The sequence below is a fragment of the Branchiostoma belcheri genome, unplaced genomic scaffold, assembly GCF_001625305.1.
Source record: "Branchiostoma belcheri isolate BF01 breed outbred unplaced genomic scaffold, Haploidv18h27 scaffold83, whole genome shotgun sequence".
NCBI classification, from domain to species: Eukaryota; Metazoa; Chordata; class Leptocardii; order Amphioxiformes; family Branchiostomatidae; genus Branchiostoma; species Branchiostoma belcheri.
In genome coordinates this window covers 392,716-417,124 of record NW_017804498.1, presented here as the reverse complement: position 1 = coordinate 417,124, position 24,409 = coordinate 392,716, and the positions used below count along the sequence as shown (strand labels likewise).

Genomic DNA, 24,409 nt, shown 5'->3' with positions numbered 1-24,409 from the left:
TATACATAATAAATAGAAATTCAATGTTAACTTCATCTCTGCAATTTTAATTTTCCAATCAGTATAAACAATTGTTTATTCAAAATAGTGTGTGTGTGTGTGTGATGTATATGTATGCATGCATCTTTATGTGTGCCAGTGTGTGTATGTATGGATGCAGGTTGTTATTTAAAAAAAAAAAACAAGCATCTGATTCATCACTCATTTTGGCATCTTCAGTCTCAAAGCTCAGAAAAGCATTTGGTTCTGACCCCCCTCAGTTTTGGCTTTCACACGTCATCCTCTTTGACCTATTAAATCTTTCAAAGGAGTAAAAAAACAACAAAAAACAAAGTGAGTTTACATGGCAATTATGTCAGCTGCTGCAGTACTTGTCAAGGCTGCCGGGTGGCGTAGTAACTTATTACAAATTGAAGTGAAAATTCCCCAAAGTCAGATACATTCAAACAGACGACTCCAGTGTCAAAACTGCACAATATGCACAGCAAGGTTCAAGGTTACAAACATTGCCCTTGTCATCATTTTGCACCCAATCCATTGTCCCATTTCGAGAAGAAAGACTACCTACACATACAAAACTCTGGACAAGCGGAAGTACAACCCCTTCCCTACAAGCCCCATCCCCAACACAGTTGCAACAATACACAGAGTTCTCAGGAATCACAGCAGGGCAACCCTGCGCAGGTTGATATCTACGATAATGTTGTGCACATCACTGATGATGGTCTTCATGAGGTTGGTGTCCGTGGCACAGGTTATGTGAGGATAGACGGTCTTCTTCACAGGTTTTCTCTTCAGGAATTCCCCTTGGATGAAGTCCGTACAGTCTTCCGGCGTGTTGGGACCTTCCGGAGAAAAAGAACGGAGGTTTATAATATGCAAAGTAGGCAGTAATCGGCCAATTCTATAGCAATTCCCATCTAAGTCTAAATAGAAATGCAAATATTTGACAGACATGCACCCATCTTCTCATTGGTGGAACCTCTGATTGCCTGGCTATCATTGGTTGAATTGGTAACTGTGATTGACATTTAGGATTGGTCTATTCTACTGTCACCTCTGAGCGAGCTCATCTGCTGAGCTAATACAACACATGTGCACCTTTTGGTTAGGTCCACCATTGCATCTATTCCAAAAAAATGAAATTTGAGCCATGCAACAGTGTAATGGCTTTGTAAAATTTTGTAAAAAAAAAAACATTTCCTTGCCAACTGCAGTGTCAGCAACTTTTGTTAGCCATCTAAGGAGTTACAATTTTCTTGCTAATTTTCACACACAAAACCCCACCCACGACCCCTAGTGTTTACTGTGATACATGTATGATTGTGCAGTACCATCATAGTGTGGGAAGCAGCTTTTGATACTGGTTGTCTTGAGTTTCTCCACGAAAAGGTCATGCTTGTTCAGGAACAGGATGAAGTCTGTCTGCTCCAGCCACTTGTTGTAGGCCAGGTCACGGAACAGGTCCAGGCTGTCGTGCAAACAGTTCTGCAAAGAGAGGAGGCTCCGAATTAACGGTGTGGTCACATTCTTCCAATGATGATGGCCTAGAATTTTCAAGCAGACTGGGACACAATCAACCACGGACAAGGGCATAAGAAAAGCCTTTTCTGTGCTACCGTAATTTTGCAGGACACATGCACGACTATGTAAAGAATACCCCCAATTTCAGCCATGCAATCTATGGATGAGCGTGAATGAAATGTTCTAAATGAGAGTGACTCACATGTGATAGCTGTTTCCAGTAAAATGCATGTCAGGTGAGTGACACAGTGACTATACATTGTAATTTGTAACTCACGGCCTCTAATTCCAGAGACAGGGTCACTAACCGCTTGTCTATGTGCATTTACGTAAGACGCTTTCAGTTCCAGTCTTACCACTTTGTCATCATCGTCCATGAGCTCATTGAAACCACTCAGGGCAGTGAAGAACAGAACAGCTGTCACTCCCTCAAAGAAATGGATCCACTTCTTCCGTTGACTCTTCTGGCCTGCTACATCAATCACTCTGTGAAATAGGGGAGACAGTCCACTTAAACTTGATAATAAAAGTATTACTTCAGAAATTTGATAACCTACGTGGAAACAATATCACCTTTTACCACAAGAAATTATAAATTTCAGACATCCGAGAAGTACACAACCCTCCGCTTCCTGAATTTCCCTGTGTCAGCTTCCAATTCCTGGCTCCTGGCCAATTGCAGAGACCTTTATTCTGCGTGTAAATCTCCCCCACCCACGTGCTGTCAACCTACTCTGTCGGACAAACTGGCACACAAATCCACAGCTCAGCCACATCACTTCTCTACCAGGAAGTAATTAGTCAGAGGTCAAAAAACACAACACCCTAAAGGGTAGTGTCCCACAATTCTCTCCCACTTCAATTTGAACCCTCTACACAACCTAATTAGTGGCACTTGGCTTGAAAGCTATCTTTAGCATACTCAAATGAAATCCTGGAATTCAATTTGCTGGCAGCCCCAGCTTATATAAGGTGTCAATGTCAGGAGTATCAACCTCCTCCCTGCTGCCTAACCCTGGAACCAAATAGAGCACTGGTTACTGTAGCAAATAACAGTTCTGCATAATGGGTCACCTAAGGGAGGGACATGGTGTCTGTTTTAATACATTAAAACTCAGAGCATTGTAAGAAATTCTGTAACAGATGCTACTTTGAAACCAAAACATCCAGAGACTGCTGGAGATAAATTAAATCACATCTGTTCCCTTGTATGATGTCCCTTAATGTGGCGAGTCAAAGTGAAACTTATCTCATCTCTAACTCAAGAAGCTGTGGATGGATCTTCATGATATTTAGTAGGAGAATAGCAGTTGTGGAAACGAAGGCTTCCACAATGGAAGTGTCCCCAGGGACTAATGTACATGACAGGAGTGACTGATAGTGACAGAACGTCGCGTCTGTAGCTATAGGTGCTTACTCAACTTTGTCTGAGAATCACTTAAATTTGTCTGCAGACGTAGACTTGGTGTCTGGCCAATATTACCATTTGCTTCATATTTATATATAATGCATGCAACTTTGCACATACATGTATGGCAAAGTTTGGAAAAGTAAGGTTGTCACGAAGCAGTGGTCCCCCTTAGCAGACAAGTTTTAAGATGCTGTTAAAAATGCCCGGGAGACCATAGAATTCAACATTTGTGAACAAATACAGCATATTTCACACACTCTCCCTCGAAAACTGGACTGTGGACTATCCCAACATTACCACACTCCAAAATAGAATTTTTCCAATTTGACCCAATCGCAAAATGGTCTCTTCCATGTAACACCTTCCCCAGCTGTTATGAGTGAAATATAAATTTAGATTCCATATCATTTCTTCTTGCAATCTCAATAAAGTCAAAGAAAACACTTCTACTATTAAAATCAAAGAACCCACATATCACAGAAGAAGTAAATATGTCTTCCACTGCCTCAAAACTACAACATAGCTCAATGTATATTTCATAATGCAGTTTATAGAATATTGTATTTATCATTGTTATATCTATGATACATGTAAGTTCATTGAAGTTGCTTTGACCAATCTGACATCTCCGATCCATACTCCATTTCTACTGCTGTTTCAGCCACTCTCTTGTCCTAGCTCTACTATTTACATGTACCTTATACATTACAATCTCTCTCTATATTCTGTATACACTAAGTAGTATAATACCAACCTGTATGTTAGTCCATTGACAGAAAATTCATGCTCCTCAATAGCAGTGGTGGGTAATCTGATATACAGGATGTCTTGCACAGAAGGGATGTACGTCTCGGTGGAGATCTGGTCAATGTTGTCCAGGAAACTGTCAGGGAAACATAAAAATTCAATTATTTTGTGTTTTTCTTTGTTGACCTCTGACCTCTCCTATTAATTTTGAATTTACCTTATTATTTTGTAATCTCCATATATCATTTGTATAAGTTTTGCTATGTTTCATTTTATTACGTTATGTTGACCCCAGGAAGAATAGTGCTTAAGCACTAATGGGGATCATAATAAAAACAAACAAACATGGTGCGTTCCAGAAAATTTTTCAGTCAACAACACACCACACAATCTAAAAATCCATATGAAGTTGGGGGCTACACCAGTGAAAAAATTTCTGGTCACATCTAGAATATTTTTTGTAAATTATCCAATCACAAATACAACAGGTTGAAGAGAAGGCCACTTTTATTCACCCAGAATAATCACTGACCCTCTTTGCAACCACTTGTTGAATTGATAGCCCGGCCGGGTTTTGACCAGATTTCTATTTTCGAATAATTATGGAAGGGACAAGAGGGGACATTATTCATTTTCTAATATGTAATCAGAATGTATCCGTTATAAATTTGCCATGCTTTTTGTTCATTTATTTGAAAAGAAACTTTTTTTTTTGGTCAGCTTGGAGGGTCATCATACCAACATTGTCCTCATTTGAACTGTACATCATAACTTACATATATTCACGTAAATACAAGCACAGTACCATTACACTGGCTATATTATAGCTAAATACACATAATGGTTTAGTGTGGTGGTTGCAAATAATAGCATGATGGCCCGTAATGCTAAAATGCACTAGCGACAACCCTAATAGCAGAACTACAAGTACCACTTAACACATCAATATTGAGAACATCTCAAGGACTGACATACCACGTGAACCTCTTGACCTCTAGGCACCTTTATGTAACATGTTTTCAAGGTTAACGCTATTTTTTCCCATTGGAAAATGTTTCAGACAGTTGCATACATAATGCAGTCATTTTAGGTGTATATAGAATAAATAATTACCAATCAAAATTTCATCATAACATTGTTATTCTGTCCTCATACATCTGACTTGACGGAGTATCATGTGCTGTGTTTAAATGGACTATATCACAGGCCTGGTTGAATTTTAAATGTTTGGGATACCTTATTTTAGTTAGCTTCCTCGAATCCCTCGATCCAAGGTGCCCATATCATTATCCTCTCATAATCCCTTGAATTTGAACAATTAAGTATTTATGTGTGTTTGTGTGTGGTTACATGTATGTCTATGTGTGAGTGTGTAATACACATTTTGTATGTGTTTGTATAAATGTGAGTAATACTAATAGTATGTATGTACAGTATGTATGTATGTATATGTGTGCTTGTGTATGTGTGTGTGTGTGTGTGTGTGTGTGTGTGTGTGTGTGTGTGCATGTGTGTGTGTATATGTGTTTATGTCTATGTGTGCATGTCAAGTTTTCAGTCTTGACATAGGTGAGCAACGTTAACCCCTACACAAATGTAAATGTGGTCACAAAGATTCAACAGTGTTACGCAGAACCTCTAAGTGTAAAATCAGAAGGACAGTTACTGACTATTTGGCTGACTCTGCCAGGTGGTACAGATGTCTCTGTTCCCAGGCGTCCTGTACCCCCTTGTCTTGCCACAGTGCCCGGATTGCCACCGTCTCTTCCAAACTCAGCTTGTCGTCCGCGCACAGCTCATAACAGTGTTGCCCATTTTCCACGCTCACTAGGTTTTCTGAGAGATCCTGGAGAACAAATCACATCAAAGTGTGAAAATTACATTTCTGTATCATGACATAAAAATATCCAACTTCTTCTCCCTGACACAAGAAAGCAGATAGATTTTAGACTTCCTGAATTCTCTCATTCCCTCTAATTCCTGTTGGCTCTCCAGTCAGATTTTGAGATCTTTGACCTCCTGTCATTTTGCCCGTCAATCTTCCCCACCCAATTTGCAGTCAACCTGCTCTGTCTGGACAAACAGATACACAATCCTAGCCACCTAAAACGATACCTGTGAACACGGGAAGTAAATATACGGAAAAGGTGGTGTCAGACCAGGAAAGGAGGAAGATAGTTCTAGCCACAAAAGTAATTTCCAGTACGTTGAGTTTGTACAAATATTTCTTTTGTTCTCCTTTTTTAATATTCCTTGTTCTTCCTGGTCAGCCTCTACCTTGGAAGGAAGACATTCTATAAGTGTGTGGAAAGAAGAGGTTCAGTTAGTTGTTTGGTCATATCAAAAATGTATTTCTAAGAACAACTACTTGGAAGAAAAACATCATATCACAATGGCCCAAGCCAATTTCCAGTTTTCACCCTACATAATGATTGTAAATTTTAATATGAAAATTTCAGACTTCTCAAAATCATCTTCTAGAACCTCTCCATGTCCGTAGTCCATCACAGCAGGCATATGACACCATCCATCATTAGGCTGCAGTTCTCCTCCGAGGTGAAAGGTGTCCCGAGGTAGAAGTAGTTTTTGTCACATGAAGAATCACAGGATTACCTTGAGAGCAAGAGAAACACAGCTTCTCCGGGGTTTGATGGATCAATGGGAAGAAAGGTTAGTCACACAGCTGGGTTGAAATGATCATCAATTCTGCCCACGAGACAGGCATAACTGTGCAAACCAGGCTAATGACACCAGAGGAACATCCAGTGAAGTAGAACTGATTGCCAGGCATTCCAAGGCTGGACTGACCCACGAGGCCGTAGCTTTATCCCACTTTCTGGAGAACGATGCAGTTGAGGACATAAGACTCCTCCTGGGGACACCAGTCCATCAAAGCTACCATTACAAGAGTCCAGGGTAAAGATTCAACAGTCATGCCAGAGAGTTTTGGAACTGAAACTGCTCTCAAGACTTGCCCTCTGCCATACTAAAAAACAAGACACCAGGAGACACCTCTATTCCAACAGGAATGGGGTAACAAGCAGTTGTTGTCCTATTTGGTAACCATGATCTAGTCATTGTGGGCAATAGAGCTGAGCACTGTTGGTGTAGATAAAACTGCATGGCCTCATTCTTTGTAAGTCATCATACGAGCTTGATGCTGTAGAATTTTCAGGCAGGATGTGACAGAACCAACTGCTGACAAGGATCTTAGACCGCCTTTTCCCTGGACAAGGCAGCAGAATTTTGCAAAACACATGCACGATTATCCGGGAAATGCATTCAGTTTGCGATGATGTGATGATTACACAACGTATAATGATCACACCGAGAGAGAGAGAGAGAGAGAGAAAGAGAGAGAGAGCCATGAGGAGCTAAAGTAAGCAGAAGATGAGAGACCCCCACACTAAACTACCAGCAGAGAGAGCAGTAACTGTGTAAGGTAGGTGCTGTGAGGTAGGCTGTCCTCACATGACTGTAGTGAAGAGGCTGCGTTGCTGGAGGATGCTGCAGGGTGCCATGTCTGCAGAGAGGGGGTCAGGTGATGTATCAAGAAGGCAGGCCTCCTGAGTGGTTCTGCATATAGCAAGGAAATCAACAGGGAAGCTGGATTACATGCAAAATAATAGATTTTAACAACGAACATAGCATTGTAGACAGAAGGAATCAGCTATAGGGAAGGCAAATTTTAAACGACTCAGCAACACAACTGTCCTAGTGACGTGCAATCAGGCCCCAGAGGTGGTTATACTGGACAGTGCAGCTGATTTATCTTGTACGAGAAAACTGAGTTTCTGGGAGAGTGCATTTCATCTAACAGTGGGAACAACCACACCACCACCACCACTTTCACCACCATCACTACCTCAAAAGGACTGACAGTCTAACTTCAATGACGACTTCTCCTCGGATAGAAGACGACGGCGCTCGTCCCAGAGATAAAAGCAGCCGGACAACGTGGGGAATGTCGCCTACCTGCGAATCATCGCCCATCTCAGGGTCCAGCCACTGCAGACCCCGGAGACAGCATCTTGCCAAGCCAAGGGCCGCGTTCCAGCATTCACGTCTGAAGACACCAGCCAGAAAGCAGAGAGAATTCTGCTAGAGCACCAAACAAACCAACCCAGAGTGAACATCAAGAAAAACCACAGATAACAACAAATGTTTCTAATGGTTACAGAGCATTTTAAGATTATTCCTACACTACCCTCTCTTGTTAACAAGTTGAATAATTACCTTTCATACTACCATCTTTGCTTGAGATTTAGATGATAAAAATACAAATATTCCTATCTGACAGATTTCTTTGTACCTACAGAACTCTTGATATCCCTTTGTCCTTGTAAAAGTCACTGTTGTTGCATGATCACTGTTATAACTTATAAATGACTTGGGATAATTTGCTAGCCTATTCTCTGAAAAAAATTACTAGTAAGTAATGGCCTGGGAAACAAACTTCTGTTTAACAATATAATGTTCTAAGAAGCATGGACTTTAAACCTCATGTTCCCTTTAGACTAGAGGCCGTGACTGCTGAGCAACCAATCTGCAACTAAATAGATCACAAATCACTCAAAAAATTTCAATACATAGATAACAAATTTCTCTACAGTTTTCAGTAAATCTGTTGTCTCTTAAAGTATTCAAATTATAAAATCAACAAAACATGTACACAAATCCAATTTTGATCACTCAGCAATCACCATTTTGTGGAAAGGTGGCCTTACAGTTACACTTACACATGTTGAGTCAGACTTCAGGTAAGATTAAAGCGATATTATGTAAGAATTTTACGCCAAAAATTAAAAATATTATAAATACATTATAATTGAAATTTTCTCATCTAGATTGTCATTTTCAATAACTTTCAACATATTAACATCGCTATTTTGCTTTTCCAGCGACTCAGTGCAGTGCGAGTATAAGTTGCGCCAAGCCCGCTGTACTTTTTAGGAGGCTCCTAAAAAGAATGTAAACAAACAGCGGTTATCATTCAGGCATCTTCAGCAGTTTTCAACACGTTTCAAAATGTCCTTATGAACCCAGGTAGGCTTATAGCACAAGAAAATGAGTAAAACAACGATGTTTAAAATAGTGAAAGTTTTACATAATATCGCTTTAAGACTGACCTCATCTGTATGGCCTGCCTACCCACAGAGGTCATGTTGGGTTGGCTGCCAAGCGACCAGGTCGAAAGTTCAACAGTTGGACTTAACCCAAGACTATCAATGAATCCAAGATTAAACTCTCCCTAATAGCCACTTAGCACCACTAAACATCTACAATTGTACCATGGAGGCACAAACAGGGGTGCAGTAACAGAACCACACCATTGGGGCCTCCTAAAGATTTTGTGATATTAGGGAAGAAAGGAAGGGAGGGGTACCCTATTTGTAAAAATGAACATGCAATTTTTTTATGAGCACGTCATTCATATTGTCAACTACTGTAAATCCACTTTCACTGTGGTTTTATTCACACAGTTAGGGCAAAATCATGTGCCCTAAAAAGAATAATATATTTCGTATATTTCTATTATTCTATGGTAATGAATTGTTTTAACAGTGAACTTAAAAGTTATCAAACACTGCAAACGTCTTATACGAAACCACAGTGAAAGTGAATGCAGTATCTTTAATTAACAAGTTTCAAATTGGTAAAGCTCTTGTAGGGCAAATGTTAATGCCATTGGTGGCTACAAAATCCATCCCTATTCTTTGTAATGACACTGCCCCTATATAACCTCTACTAATATGCATGGTTGCTGCAATGTTTTTATATAATTCATTTGGACGGAAACAAAAATAGTCTTCACAATGACCCCCTTTCAACCTCTCCTGCTTAATTGCACAAACGGTCACTACTGGGTTGAAAATATAACGTCTGCTTTTCAATATACATTACAGATGGCAACGATAAATGATATCATTTATATTCAGAACACAGTCTCATCTACTGGTAGATACATATCTGTGGCTGTTAAGAGTGAACTATCAATAGCATCTGCCACAAGAAATGACAAATGGCATCAATCAAGTACCCTTAACCAAGTCTATAGAATTTGCCTTTAAGTTATATTACATTCTGGCCTTTTCCAGTAGAAGCTATGACTGCTGAACAACAAAGGATTTAACAGATCCCCAGTGAATTTCATAGATGAAGAATGATTTTTTTTACATTTAGGGCCACACCAATTTAATTTGTTGGTTCTCGGATTTTTTCAGAAAAAATATGAAGCGACAGGGCGAAAAAAATAAAATAAAAACAGGTTTAGGCATCCTATTATAGGCTTAAATGCTACAAAATGAGCCATGAAGTCAACACAAAAGGCTGGGTTAAAATTTAAACATTGAATTTTGAACTTTTAATCAAACCACTGCAATGATAGATGGGAAAACTGTAACAACTAGGAAGAAAAGGACTTTCCTCAACTGTTGGGGGCAAAATTTGAGCAGTTTTGAGTTGATTCAGGACCAGAATCAAATTTTTTTTTTTTGCAAATCAGAAAAAAACGAAGAGGCGAATCCGAGAACCAACAAATTAAATTGGTGTGGCCTAGTGCATTTTGCTGTCTTTTAAATCATATTTTCACATCTTGCATAATATTCCAATTATGAAATCAAGGCTTACATAAATCTAATTTTAATCCCTCAGCCATCAACATCTAGTGGAAAGGGGCCGTTACATTTCCAAATAGAAACATTTCCATTTAGACTGAACGACCAATACACATCCATTTGGTTTGCCAACAATAACAGGCCTTCAATTCAATCACTGGTGGTGGAATGGCAGGAAAACTTAATCTACCTGATGATTGTAATTTCCAACACAGCATCACCACACATCAGGAAATTTACCTCTCGGTCGGCAATTTCTATTTTAATTTTGGAATGAATTCAGCAAGAACATCAACAAGGAATTGTTACTCAACTACAGATTCTGTTACTACTAGTGTTAGTAACTATTGGAATCTACAGCTGAACTATAGAATCCATTAATTACTGATGAAAAGTAGTGGATGCTACTTGAAATAATTCTGACAGTTTTCAAAATCTATCCAATTGCTAGAGTAACAATTCCTTGCGTACTTCGTAACCTGGATGTCTAACCTTTGGCATATCAAAGTGAAACAGGCATGGTAACTCAAGTTGACATGAATATGTTTTCTCAATAGACTGATCCTGATTGTCTATCACAATTAGTAGCTCAACCAATGATGGCATGACAATTAGCAGTTGGACCAATGAGAGATTGGCTATTAGTCATCAAACTAACGTTTAGATTTTTTTTCACATTTCTACAATTTGATGGAGGTGGGTATAGGGTAGAGCTGTGTACCTAAACAAATTTTAGATACAGGTACAGGTACAGGTACACAGGTTTAGGTACAGGTCCGGACCTGAACCTGTACCTGAACAATTCGACCAATTTATATGCTCTTCTGAACTCCTTCAATAACAAAAAAACATAAATAAACTTGATAGTTAAGGTTTATTCTTTGTTTATGGCGAATGCTCAGATAAAATATAGGCAAAACTAAGATGTTTTTGTTTTCATGAACACACTGTCCTTACACAGGCACCCATTGTTAACCAGCTATTTAAACATTTGAGGTCACAAATAGGCATAAAATTGGTGTGAAATTGTTTAGGTACAGTACCGGTACTGGGTACCGGTACACAGCTCTAGTATAGGGCTATTGGATAAGTCTCTTGCAGACTATTTCAAATTGACAGTCATGTAACATGAATGAACAACCAAAATCACAGGTGACTGACCAATGGGTACCAGATACAATACTATAGATTCTAAATAAACATCAGCAGAAAGATGAAGCAAACCTTTGACTCTTCCTTCTCAAACTGGATTCCTAGTTTCTCCATAGCCCGTACCAGACGCTTGATGGCCACCCGGACGTTGCTGTACACGTTTGGCCGTAGCTTGACCCTCTCCGCCTCCGGAAAGCCATCCCCGTACAGGACACGCAGCTGTTTACTAAAGGTACTTTTACCTGATCCAGCAGAACCTAGCAGGAGAATGACAACAGTCTGGTCAAACAAGGGCAGGCACCAAGACACGACAAATATAAACCATTACACATAAACCATTACAACAACAATTATCTATCCAGGCCAATACAATATACATATATCAAAATCCATACAAAAAAGATTTGTAAAACAATGACTTAAGAGTATCAAGTGAACACATGTAGCTGTATAGTACACTTACAACTGCTCATTGTGTTTTATACCAATAGTACAAGTGTATATACTATTACCGGTAGCTTCGAATTTAATAGTAGAATGTACTAGATTAATGTAATTGGCTGGTAGTCTCATACAACAGTTTGCCTCGCGCTGTACCCTTTAAAACTTTGACTGACTTTGAGTTATCTATTCTTGTTGTTTTCTTGACGTGAAAAGGTGAACAGAAGACATCAGAAAAGAGAATCAATCAAGTTCTCTTGAAATCATTATCTTCTAATTTGCAGTCCCTGTGAAACCCTAAACAAGGTAATACCACCATATCCTCTCTTCACTTGTTGAACATAATGCAGTCATCAAACTTTTATTACCGAGTCGACACCATTACTCGCTTGTGCGCACGTAACAGCACGTTACGTTCAGCCTAACAAGGTCGCGTTCAATTTGCCACATGTCCATATTAGGAATACTGCTGGCACACCAGAGCACACACAGATATACCTCATACTCCATAAGATTTGAAAATTATGTGCTGAAAAACAAGTCTAGAAATCTACTGAGCTGCCATCAATCTTGGGGCATATAAGGACAGTTTGAAAGAGGAAGGTTTGATGATTGGGTTATACAAGCACCAGTGATTTTAAGCTCCTTGGTGTTAAGCAGCTGATCATGAATAGACGAAATAAAAACATGTGAATATCTGACAGGCGTGCATCTACTCTCTCATTGGCTAAACTGCTAATTGCCATGCTATCATTGGTCAAACCGCTAATTGTGGCGGACAGTCAGGATTGCTCTATTGGGCAATAGAGCTGCCATAGTATTACAAGTAACCAGCTACATGTAAATGGACCGTTCCTATAGTCCCACCCACCTCTGCCAAAATGTAGACATGAAAAAATATAAAAACATTAAAAATACAAATACTTGACAGATATGTTTCCACTCTTTCATTGGACAAACCACCAATTGCCATGCTATGATTGGTTGAACTGCTAATTCAATTGTGATAGGCAGTGTGGATCAGTCTAGATGAGCATTAGCAACATGAATATATCTCACCACAGCCTAAATAAGCTGACAGGTGCTAGTCCAGGTGTGATACATCATTTGTCACCTCTAATAATAACTGCACCATGTTTAACTGTCTGAAACATGGAATGCTTCATAGCCATTTGACTGCAAATTACACCTGAAACAGCAATATAGAAGCCTAAATTAGGTTTATAAAAGTTACGCTTGTCAGTACAGATGGTTCAATGCAGTGCAACCATGTCCAACATTTACTATGTAGCGTGCTTTACTTACAAATAAGTAATCATTGAGAAACATATAGTACAGTACAGGTACATTGACGTTCCAGTATTTTGGACATGTACCTAAATAATTTTCATGGTACTGTACCTATTCTTTTGTATATTTCTTTTGTATATATATACACTGATTGTCCTTGCCTGATGCTACATTGATAGACCTCAATGAGAATCATTGGCATATACAGTTCTCCTCAGCAAACTATTTCATCTACTGCTCTAATCATACTCCTTGGTCCTATTTTAGCAATCTTGCTTCTTATGCATCACGTTATCATTGTGAGTTTGAATCCTGGCTTACCAACCAAAATGTTGAACCTCAAAGCTACCTAACTAAATATCCAATTCATGTAGAGGTAGTCTAAAATGCTAATGTTATGGAGTGATAAGCATATCCACAAGTGTGTGACATTACCATATCAAAATAGTTCCCAATCAAATGAATCGGTCATGCTTTTCATTGAAGGGTCTCTGGTGCACACTGAAAATACTTGTAGATCAATTTTTAAACCAAACTCCCCAAAATAAAATGGTACAGCGGAATCGTATCCTCAGATTTTGCAGTGTTGTACATAACCAAACTATTTGAATTCAACAAAGCAATGTAGGTACATTTTTTTCTATATAATCTTGACTTCCAGCTTACAAAATAAGGCCGGTCGATCGGTGTAATATAGCCAGCTGCCGCCGCGCCGCGTGCCTGCGAAGCTGGTGTGTTACGCCGAAAGGCGGTTATACCGGCTATACAGATACAGATACAGATACAGAAGGCCACACCAACTAGTAGTAATTCTCTTGGTTCTCAGAATCATCCACTTCATATTTTTGATCTGGAAAACTACATAATGTACAAATGCACCATTAGGCTTCAAAATGTCCATAAAATGCTCATATTTCGGCACCAAAAGTTGAAGAAAGTTCTTGTCTTCCTAGACTAAGTCAGTACAGATTTTCCATTTATCAATGCAGTTATTTGATTTAGGTATCAAAATTCATTGCTTCAACTAGCCTATAGCTAGTATGTTGACTTTAAGCTCTTAATTTGGGACTATCACAGGATGCCTAGGCCTGTATTCTTACCTGCTTCATTGATTTCATGCAAACAAATTAGAACCGACAAATCAAATTGTTGAGGCCTAAGCGATGAAGAAATGTTTTAGACTTAGCCTGCCACAAGCTTGTGGGCAGGAGGCCCAATCAGTCCCTGACAGTGAAGCACAGTCTAAGCTCTCTGTGCATATTTCTCCTTGGTGCTTTCACGATAACCATTTCAGCACCAAGGACAGATACCATTCTACATGTACAAATGGTGTTCTTTCCTACTGAATCATGTTACAACAGTGAATCAGTGAAAGAATCATTGAACTTCAGGTCAAGTTGGCAGTCTACTTGTAATTTATAAGTGGCCCACCCACACACACACTGGGGGACACACTTAGGGCTTATTTTTCACAAGGTTTGTATCCCAGAGGTTTCAAATCCCTGATTTCTTGTAAAAAAAAAATTCTTGAATTCTGTGGAACTGACAGAATCTTGTATTTCAATGTTTTTGGTGACAGATGTTATGAAAGACTAATTATGATAATTCAAACTTACTGGTAATGAGTAAAAAAAAGGTGACATTGCTTTCCCATGTCTTGAACTACATGTACTAATATAATATATAATCAATAAATGTGGTGAGAGGTTAGAGAATACCATTTCACTACTAAAATCCTGCTGGTACAACACCAGAAAACCATGTATCAGCATCAATATTCATAAAGGACACAACTGTGCCGGAAATGTCCTGAAGTGTCTTTCAATTACGACTCTTTGAAGTTAATACATTGTAAAACCATTAGCCTGACAAAAACCGTGCTCCTAGCAGCCTGCCTGACTAATAAGCTCCCTCTGACAGTAAGAACTTGTAAAATAAAGGCTTAGAAAAGTACTGGTCCTTCCCTCTGAAGTCATACCGAGATTGGCAATTAATTTTCAAGCTGCCTAGGCGAGGAAATGTAATGAGCTTGCAGGGTTCTGTGAAGCTGCTGAGAATAAATCAGAGGGGATCTTCTTTTAAAGCTTACTTCATCGACTGTAGCGGATCAGGGCATACACAATACAAAGGACTGTTTGAGGAAGAACTGAGTGTCTCGGTGTACCCTTCATTTTTCATGTTTACAAACTAATAGCCTGTACTCACATTTGAAGACGTGTTCTGCCTATATTTGATCAAGAATAACAACCTGCTACCTTTGCGGGAAATGTAATAACCTTAACTGGGACCTTTGACCTAACTTCCTGTCAGTGTCCCCAACAATAGAGCAAGCAGCGCATGTAACTTTTGAAAAAAAGTAACTCATTATAACATTTGTTCTCAATACATACATTGCAGGTACATGTAGGATTATATGAGGAAATTCCACTGCAAAGAACTGCCTGCAAAGAATGTTTTCTACCTTATTTAGCAAACAACAAACAAACTAATCATGTACTCTTGTTCACTGATTGGAGGTTTTGGAATGGGAAAAAAATTGCAAATCCTCTGTTAGTCAGATACATGTAGGAGACAAAGACAATTTAATTGGTATGGGTGTAATGAAGGATTATGGGGCTTCTTTGACGAATGAGACTTGGGCATGGACTATGGAGTCATTCACCAAGACAGACGTATTCACTCTCACATCTCACTGCAGCTGCATGACCGACCCACCATCTATCTTCACCTGACATATTTCCAGAAAGCAGGGGATCAATATTAATAATACATCACCAACACAGCAAACTGTGGCATGACAGATCATCGGTCTATATTGTATTTCAAAACACTACTATTAGTACTAATCCACATCATGCTTCCAGCTTCCCTTCCATATACATGTACCAGGGTAGTGACAGAGAATACTGAGCTTCTATTGGACTGATTGTCAAAGTGATAAAGAATCTTGAGCTCCTATTGGTTGTTCTGTGATTGAGAATATCTTGTCAGATCATCTAACTTCAAAGTGTATGGCCCATCAGTGAGAGATTATGTGACACACAAAGACTTGTGGTGCAGAAATGACATTGATGTGTATTGATGCAGGACTCGAAATTCTTTTTTGGGGAATAGGTGCACTAAAACACCCAAACGAAAAAAATTTGGGTGCACAGAAATATTTTAGGTGCACCATATAAAATAAAATAAGTAGAATGTTAGCAAAAACTGTGTTTCATTTCTACAGAAAAGAACTGCTACAATTATTTTATTATTTTTCTGACACTTAGAATTTAAGAATATGCTATAGGTACATATTTTGGTGCACTAAGGTGCACATGTACCCAGTATTTTGAGCCCAGTGTGATGTGTACGAATCTCCTGGACTCTACGTGATTCACGTGCGCCTACGCGATTTGCGTGGTCCGCTTTACGTCACGACCATCCATAATGATAATCCTCTCGTACCCTCTTTGAAAATCAATGACTTCTAGTAACTTACATATTCCTATCAAGATTCGTGACAGGGTGTCTGGCAGGATGTCTTTGAGGTAATTTTGCATATTCAGAGGGGTCAACCTTCTGATACTTTTCAAGCAGGGCTCTCCCCAAGCAATGGATCATGGGTGCTCCCCTTCTCAACATCCTAGCACCTCTCCCAAAATGTTCAAATTTTAAGGTTTTCTTTTAGTATTTCATGAAAATTCGCTAATTTTTCATCAACACTTAATGTCCCCTCTGAATTTCATATAGACTGGCATAAATTTATTCTATTTTGCTGCAGTTTTATATTGCTGGGAAAAGGAGGTTTTTACAGTGTTTCAAATTAATTTTGTATCTTAAACAATTCTGTAGTACAGTGGTCACAGAGTTCTGATTTATACTACATATGGAAAGCAGATTTTGCCACATAAGATATTGGTACATAGTACGTGGAAAATATTTTTCAATCAAAGGGTTTGATAATATTTCTTTGTTCTTGTTTTGCTTTGAAGTCATTTTATGTGACGCAAATCCATCTATGAACATAAGTACGGTCAGGATCAAAAGCACCCCATATGTTGATTTACAACAATATTCTCAACCAACCTTTAGTTACACACCTCCCTAAATACTGCCTGGTTCTTTCCTTTGTAATTTTTGTTTGTATTCTGTCTTACCTGACCCATACATACCACATCAGGGCCTGCTGAGTGCCGGTCACTTAAACCTCCATTTTAAGGGATCCTTTTATGACTGTGTCAGTCTGTGTGACAGGGATGTGCATTTATCTGTTGTGACCTGACCGTATCCTGATGTGAAAAGCCACATATCTAGTATTTATCACTCTTGTAGTATATCATTCAGATCAGCAAAGTTAGACTGTTTAATTTCTTGATTCACAAACAGTATCTGCCTAACAGAATAAGAAATCAGATACACATGTGTTTCAGACTTCCCAAAAGTATTTTGGGCTTACGTGACCTTCAAGTTCACAGACCTCTGGGAAGCTTTGGGTTTTTGTAAAGGTATTTGAACTGTGGCAGGCTTGTAATTGTATGATGTATCTTAATCAGGTATTATCCACAGTGCACAAATAACCTGAATTCCTCCATGTACTGCCCACTTACTCCCACCCAAATATTGGGTCACCTCCCTGTCAATCAACTGTAACAAAATATCCACCCACTCTCCCTGTAAGTGTAACCGTCTCTGCTGGACATGCAAACCCACAAACCCACCCAGAACAATACTTCCATACCCAGAAGTATCTGTTACAACTTGTTGTTTCTGAGAAATACCTAATGATCTGATTGGGTAAAAGTTGTCCAGGAAGTATTATCCATTGATGTAATGGGCCCTAGAGGACTAGAGCAACCACCAAGCAGAAGTGGTCAATTATTTCATGATAATGGTTAATAAAGACAAAAGGACCATATAGGAAGATTGAGTAAAGCCCTCTAATTGTATGGTAGGATATACATTTAGTTTGTAAGTATTAAACCACATACATTTAGTTAGTTTATGACTCGACTACTTTTGTTTTATTACTTCAAAATCTAAAATCTGAGGTGAATATCTTCATACTCTTTGACTTGAGAATAGATAACATATGCATCAGTTCTGAAAAAAAAACCAGTCAACTGTAGGTCAGACATTACAATTCGATATAATGACGAAACGACTCTCATTATTCTGACAGTAGTACTCAGGCTAAACAGCATATATGTCTGACCTATCACCTAGATGCCGTCATTGTCCTTACTAATGCTGTCAGTAATAAACAAATTTTCATCTCAAATCCTTTTACATCAGGTGGGATATCGATGGATGCTAGGAAATTTATTATTGACCTAAAGATATAATTCTGGGTCCAAGACTGTTTTTTTTAAGGGTCTACATGCGGAGTAATGCAGGAATGACTCTGCAAAACAGCACATCACCAAACCCCCTCAGTAGCCATCTTCTGCTCCCTGTTTATAGCCAGACCGGTAGGACTGCTATTTTTGGCCAGCCTTGCAGTCATTGCCGGGTATGTAGGAGCTCTTATGTGCAATTACTATAAGGGCCGCCAAATGTCATCACCTTGGTTACCGTAGGTTGTCCAGTACAGCCAGATCATTCTTCAAATCATTTAACCAATCAGACGCCAGAGCATGTGCTCTAGTTAGGCCACACCACCTTAATTCTATGGATGACATCCTCTGAAGACCTCCAAACTAGTGCGCGCGGGTGAGTAAAAACAAAATTCCAGCCAAAAATAAAAAATTATGCTACTAAACCACAGGAATACAAAGCTGGCGTTGTGAATTTACGGCAGTACATAGCGACGTATACGACAAGCCGGCATATGCTGGCTTTTTGCGGCATTTATGAATTGGCACTGAAAGTATGCAATTTACTGAGTTCTTGAGTTCGTGGAGATTCGGCAGCCTGAGTGCCGTCCTCCAGAGTTACCACCAGCTCCGTATAGTTGCTAACTACCATGGACTACCCAGGCCTAGAGCCAGGCCAGAACCTCGAAGGACATGTCTTTTTTTTTTTTTTTTTGAGAACAGCCGGAAATCAATGCGCACGCGGATGTCATCCATAAAATTAAGTCGGTGTGGCCTTACAACATGGCATATGATGACAAAGAAAATTCAGCTTTAGAACCAGTACATCTAACCATGGCATTGTTTCTAATACACCCTTAGTGCTTACATGTATGTGCTGGCAAAAAAGTCTTTTACGCTCTATTCCACATCTAGATGGAATGGCCTAATATGTCTAGAAGGAACTTTGTGGTGTTTGGAGGAGAAAATTCTACACCAATCCCTCATCCTTGACTGACAAAAGTGACAAAATTCTTGGGTAGAAATATAAAAACCGAAGGACCATCATGGAAAATAGTGATTTTGAAGGCTTCAAAATCCTAATTTCCGGGAGAACATGCCTCCTGACCCTTTCTCGCGTTGTGTCTATGTCACTTCACTCCCAGATCCGATCATGTACCTAAGCTGGCGAGAAAAATTTCGAACTTGTTTGAGCTCTGATGTAACCCACACAAATATCTAGGTGCTCAAATTTGGGTGCACAAAAATGCATATATGCACCCAGTATTTTAAACCCTGTATTGTTTTTTATGCCTTAAGTGCTGGTACATGTAATCCTTTACTCTCAAGGCCATACTAGCGATGATGGCTCTACCATTATAGCAACTGAAAAGTGGATTTTTACAGACCTATGCTTTCAAATTCTAGGAAATGGTTAAATTGGAAGCGATCCAGGGACTTGTCACCAAGGTGATGCCTTCAGGCGTATGTAAACCCAACCTGGCCGCGGCAGCAATGCTGTGGGAAGATATGGGTCAGAGTATATATGCAATTATTAGCATTTTTCACCGGTACAAATTGCCATTTTGACTAGGTTGGGTCAAAGTTCAGGTGCAGTACCTGAACCTTAAAATAGTTTTAAGTATACATCCCTTAGTGCTGCTGTACATAAAGCCTAGGGAAAGAAATATTGCGTTTCCAATTTCAGTCCTGAAAAAAAGAGTCTGTATTGGTAGGGATTTTTTGAAAGATTTTGGCTAAAGTATTATCCAACAAAAATTAAACAGTTTATCTGAAATTTATGAGGACCTGCGCTGTCTCCAAATACTTATTTTTGGTGAAAGGACACGTATTTCAAATGATTTATTGCTTTTGAAAATGCAATAATGTTTCAGAGGTTTGGAAATTCAGATGTCAAATTGAAAATTTTATGCTCTTGCCAGTCAGGTCAGACCCGTCCCCCCAATAAAGGGTAGGGTCAGCAATTTTTTGCTAGGGTTTATTCCCTGACCTTTATACCTATCTAACAACATTTGAACTGAGTTTCATCAAGTAAGAGCCCTGGTATCTTGCAGAAATGTGGTTCCATATGGTACCCACAGAGCAAAAACATTTATTGCTTCCTGACGTAGTGGACCCTCTATACTTGTTGCTGACTTGACATATATGGAATGTTTCCTGAGCCAGATGCCAGCTGTTCAAGGTTTTCTCGCCAGTGTTGTAGATCTATAGGCCACTTGACTCATGTAAACCTCCAACAATGTGCAAGCTAAACATCCCAACCTGGTCAGTGAAGTCACTGGCATGGGCTTCTGCCCAAAAGAATTAGGTTCGACTGAAATGCACTTAATTACGTCCATATTTGGAGGTTTTGTGTTCAGTATCTGTTTGTGTGTTTGCTTGTTCTTCCATATAGTTATTATATATAATTATATATATATATATATATATATAGTTATTTCCACATGCTAGGCATGTCAGACACGAAGTTAGGTCAAAGGTACCAGAAAAGGTTACTTAGTATCTCCTTTCCTGTCTTCAAAGTTCAGTTTCCTGACATGATGTATCATGGGAGCCAGGGGCCGGGGAGAATGCATAGACTGATTCAGCGATAGATTCAGCGAGAAAATTTACAATAATGAAAAGAAAAAATGATTTATAAATGCAAAATTTTGACTTTGTCAAAAAGTAAAATGTAGCCACCAAAAGTTTAAACTTTAAGAAAACCATTGAAATTGCAGGAAAAAATTAAGGTATCACACAATACAATTTAACTGACAATTCTATGACAATATGAGTGAGAGGGCAAGAATGCACTTGCAGTTTTGCCCCTCCATTTTGCTTGATAAATTTTATTGAAAAAAACAACAGAATGCTGATATATATATATATATATATATATATATGTGTGTGTGTGTGTATTTTGAAGTTTGCTATGGGTAACCTTAAGATGCTATGTCATCTATTTTGAGAAACTGTAACCAGAATCAGAGTATCAAGTATTCATCGAAAACTCAATCCTGCCATATGTCTATGGACCAAATATCACATTTACCTCTGCAATGTGTTACTGTAACATTAGAAGAGTGTGAAATTCATTCCTTTTCGTGTCACTGCAATACTGCAATGGATAATGAAGTCTGTTCAAAAATTACCTATCAGTTATATCTGACAACTTCTCCTATTTTTAGTCAGCAGCACAATAACTTGGTAAAATTCCATCATCCACAGCAGTAAAGAGTCAAGTGTCATCCCTGCTAGATCTTTGAAATTCAAATCAGTCAATAACAATTACTGAAAAATATACCAAAGCAGTCACTGCCAACTGTGAAATTTGATATTCACAGACAGCTCGGAGATAAATATAGTGCACAGATTTGCAGCGAACGTCAGGCCGATATGTCGTCTTGTCAGCACAGTGGTAAGTTATCGATATCACTTCTGCTTTCATTTGAAATTCAGACCGTGTCAGCGCCGTAATAAATATTGCTGGCAATCTCAGTCTAGACGTGTAGAGCCCGGTGTCAGAGGCAGCAGGGCGAGAGATTGCTCTCTTGCCTAGAGGTTGGCTGGCTTAAAAAGGAAATATTGAAAATATCACCAGGCTAGACAAGTAGGGCTCTAGCCAGGATCTTATTTTACTTAGCAGAATGGTGATGGCAAGGGAGCGAAGCGACCAACCAATCAGGGGGCTGCTACAGAAGGAGGTCTTGACCTTCCACTGTTCAGAGCTTTTACAAATGTGAGGTAAAAAGTTGGCGTTCTGAGGATACCCAAAGGGGGACATTACCACTTTCCAATATTGCGTGTGCATAGCTGTAGAATTAAGTTGTATTATCTAAAAACAGAGTCACATTTAACATTAGAATTAAGGTGTAGACAGCTTAATTCTAAAGCCAAATGTTATAAAAAAAACGTTTCTAAATGAATATCACAGAGGACAATTTTATTTCACAATATCTGTCCCTCAAATGCAGGAAATTGTGGGGATTATGAATTTTTTAATTTTCTTGGGAAAGATGCCAGACCCCTTGCTGTGGTGATGTCTTTGATATTCCACACACAGGTTTAGCATTAGCCTTTTGTACTTGACCTCTTCAATGCTGTGAAAAATTACTGACATGAAAAAAATTTTAAACAACCCTTCCCTCCCCCAATAATTCATCTTGGTATTGTAATTATCAACAAAAAGTCTTTAAAGTATCTTGTACTTGGTATGTAATACAAAAACAACTTACATAAAACATTCAATGGGTATGATGCATACAACATTAGTTTGGGATTAGTATATCCCTAGATCATCAGGGACCATACATGTAGAAAGAGCAGGGTTTGAAATTTAGTTGCACAGAAAAAAACATTTGGGCACAGAACATGAAATAGAATAGATTGTCAGCAAAAACTAATTACCATTACTTTATTACCTCTTTTCAGAGCATGAATCTGAAATGCTATAGCTAACAAGACCTTCATCTTCACCATTCACCCCATTTCCTGTCTGACCTTTTGACTATGTGCCATTCTGCTTGTCAATCTTCTTGACCCATGTGCTGTCAACCTACTCTGTCTGGATAAACAAACACACAAACCCACCGCTCAGCCACCCAAAACAATCAAGGACCATCAAGCACTAAAGTGTGTTGCAATTGACAATATCTATATCCTGTAACACTGCGCTTAATTCCATGGTCCACCATGCACACATACGGTACCAATGGACTATATATCTAATGCTCTTTACCACATCTATATCTATATTATAATACGTTTTAACAATGAAACCTTCATGAAAAATTAATGACAGGAAATCTGTTGGATGATCAGATGTATGGCTATTACACTGCTGGAAGGATAATAAGATTTTGTGGTGAATTCGATGGTCTTAGTCATTCCTGATTTTATTACCTTTGGTCTATTAATATACTGAGTGGTTGAAATGAAGAAAATGACAAATTATACTTGTTTGGTCACAATTGTGGATATCTATCTAGATGGCATTCAATTCATTTTCCATTCAGAGAACTGTGCAGTCATAATCATGATGAGAAAAAAGTAGACAGGAAACAAGAAATCATCATAAGGTACCAGCCTGACCGCAGGTTGGATCGCCCGACGGTCGAAGGCTGGAGGGAGATCCGATCCGTGGGAGGGCTGGGACCAAGGGTGATGCGGAATACACCGAGTAGTACTTTGTTTATGTCATACCCACCCGAGAATTAGAAAACAGACATTTCAATGCCAAATGCGCCAAAATTTGGTGTATCTAAATAAAAGTGTAACAGCGTCAATTCCAAGATACGAATTTGGTGTTCGAAAGCGGCGCACTGGGTTTGCGTGAAACTTGTTGTGACAAGCCCTAAGTGGGTAGTACACTGCATTTACCCAATGTGACTAATGCAATAACTGTATGGGTGGATCTTCCTGTCAATCTACAGTTACCAAATTTCCCCCTCCATCCCTGCCAGTCCACTGCATTCAAATACCTATATGGACACACATTAAGCAAACATACACACACCGAACACAATATTTCTGCATAATGTACAGTACTTGCTACTTTTCCTATGTCACTGATTTAATTCTATCGTACAAAAGATTTTGAGAGCAAGAAGTAAATATTAGAGGGTCACTTAAAGTCCACCAATAAAACATTAACTTATAGGTTATCATGATCATCGAAATAAGCAATAAATTATGTTAAAAGTCTACAGAAGTTCAAGTGAATTATTGTTCACCTGTCACACTAGCAATGGTTACCCAACACATTATGTTAAAAATAGCATCCCATGTTTGCCTGTAGGGCAACTGTAAATTTAAACAGGATTCATCAAAACCCACTGGACATTGAAGGATACCAAAGATCAACTGTGCTAATGTTGCCATAATAGTATTATTATATTGCACATGCTTTCTGTACAGGTATATACAGATCAATTACAGATCATCAGAAAGAC

At 38.9% G+C, this 24,409-nt stretch overlaps 1 protein-coding gene across 1 annotated transcript; it reads right to left on the bottom strand.

Moving 5' to 3' along the window:
* Window positions 1-260: 260 nt before the first annotated feature.
* On the bottom strand, window positions 261-11,924 carry LOC109486742 (guanine nucleotide-binding protein subunit alpha-11-like). The gene is made up of 7 exons (XM_019790628.1): window positions 11,915-11,924; window positions 11,524-11,708; window positions 5,353-5,528; window positions 3,690-3,818; window positions 1,881-2,010; window positions 1,335-1,488; window positions 261-845 (listed from the first exon to the last, which is right to left on the bottom strand). The coding sequence occupies exons 1-7, from the start codon at window positions 11,922-11,924 to the stop codon at window positions 661-663; spliced, it is 969 nt and encodes a 322-aa protein (XP_019646187.1). The 3' UTR covers window positions 261-660.
* Between the last annotated feature and the right edge of the window lie 12,485 nt (window positions 11,925-24,409).

Coding starts and splice junctions, on each gene's coding strand:
- LOC109486742 (XM_019790628.1), bottom strand. Junction 3,819..5,352: donor CTGGCAGAGTCAGCCAAATA/GTCAGTAACTGT, acceptor TTTCCCTGACAG/TTTCCTGGACAACATTGACC. Junction 846..1,334: donor CTGCTTCCCACACTATGATG/GTACTGCACAAT, acceptor TTTCTCCGGAAG/GTCCCAACACGCCGGAAGAC.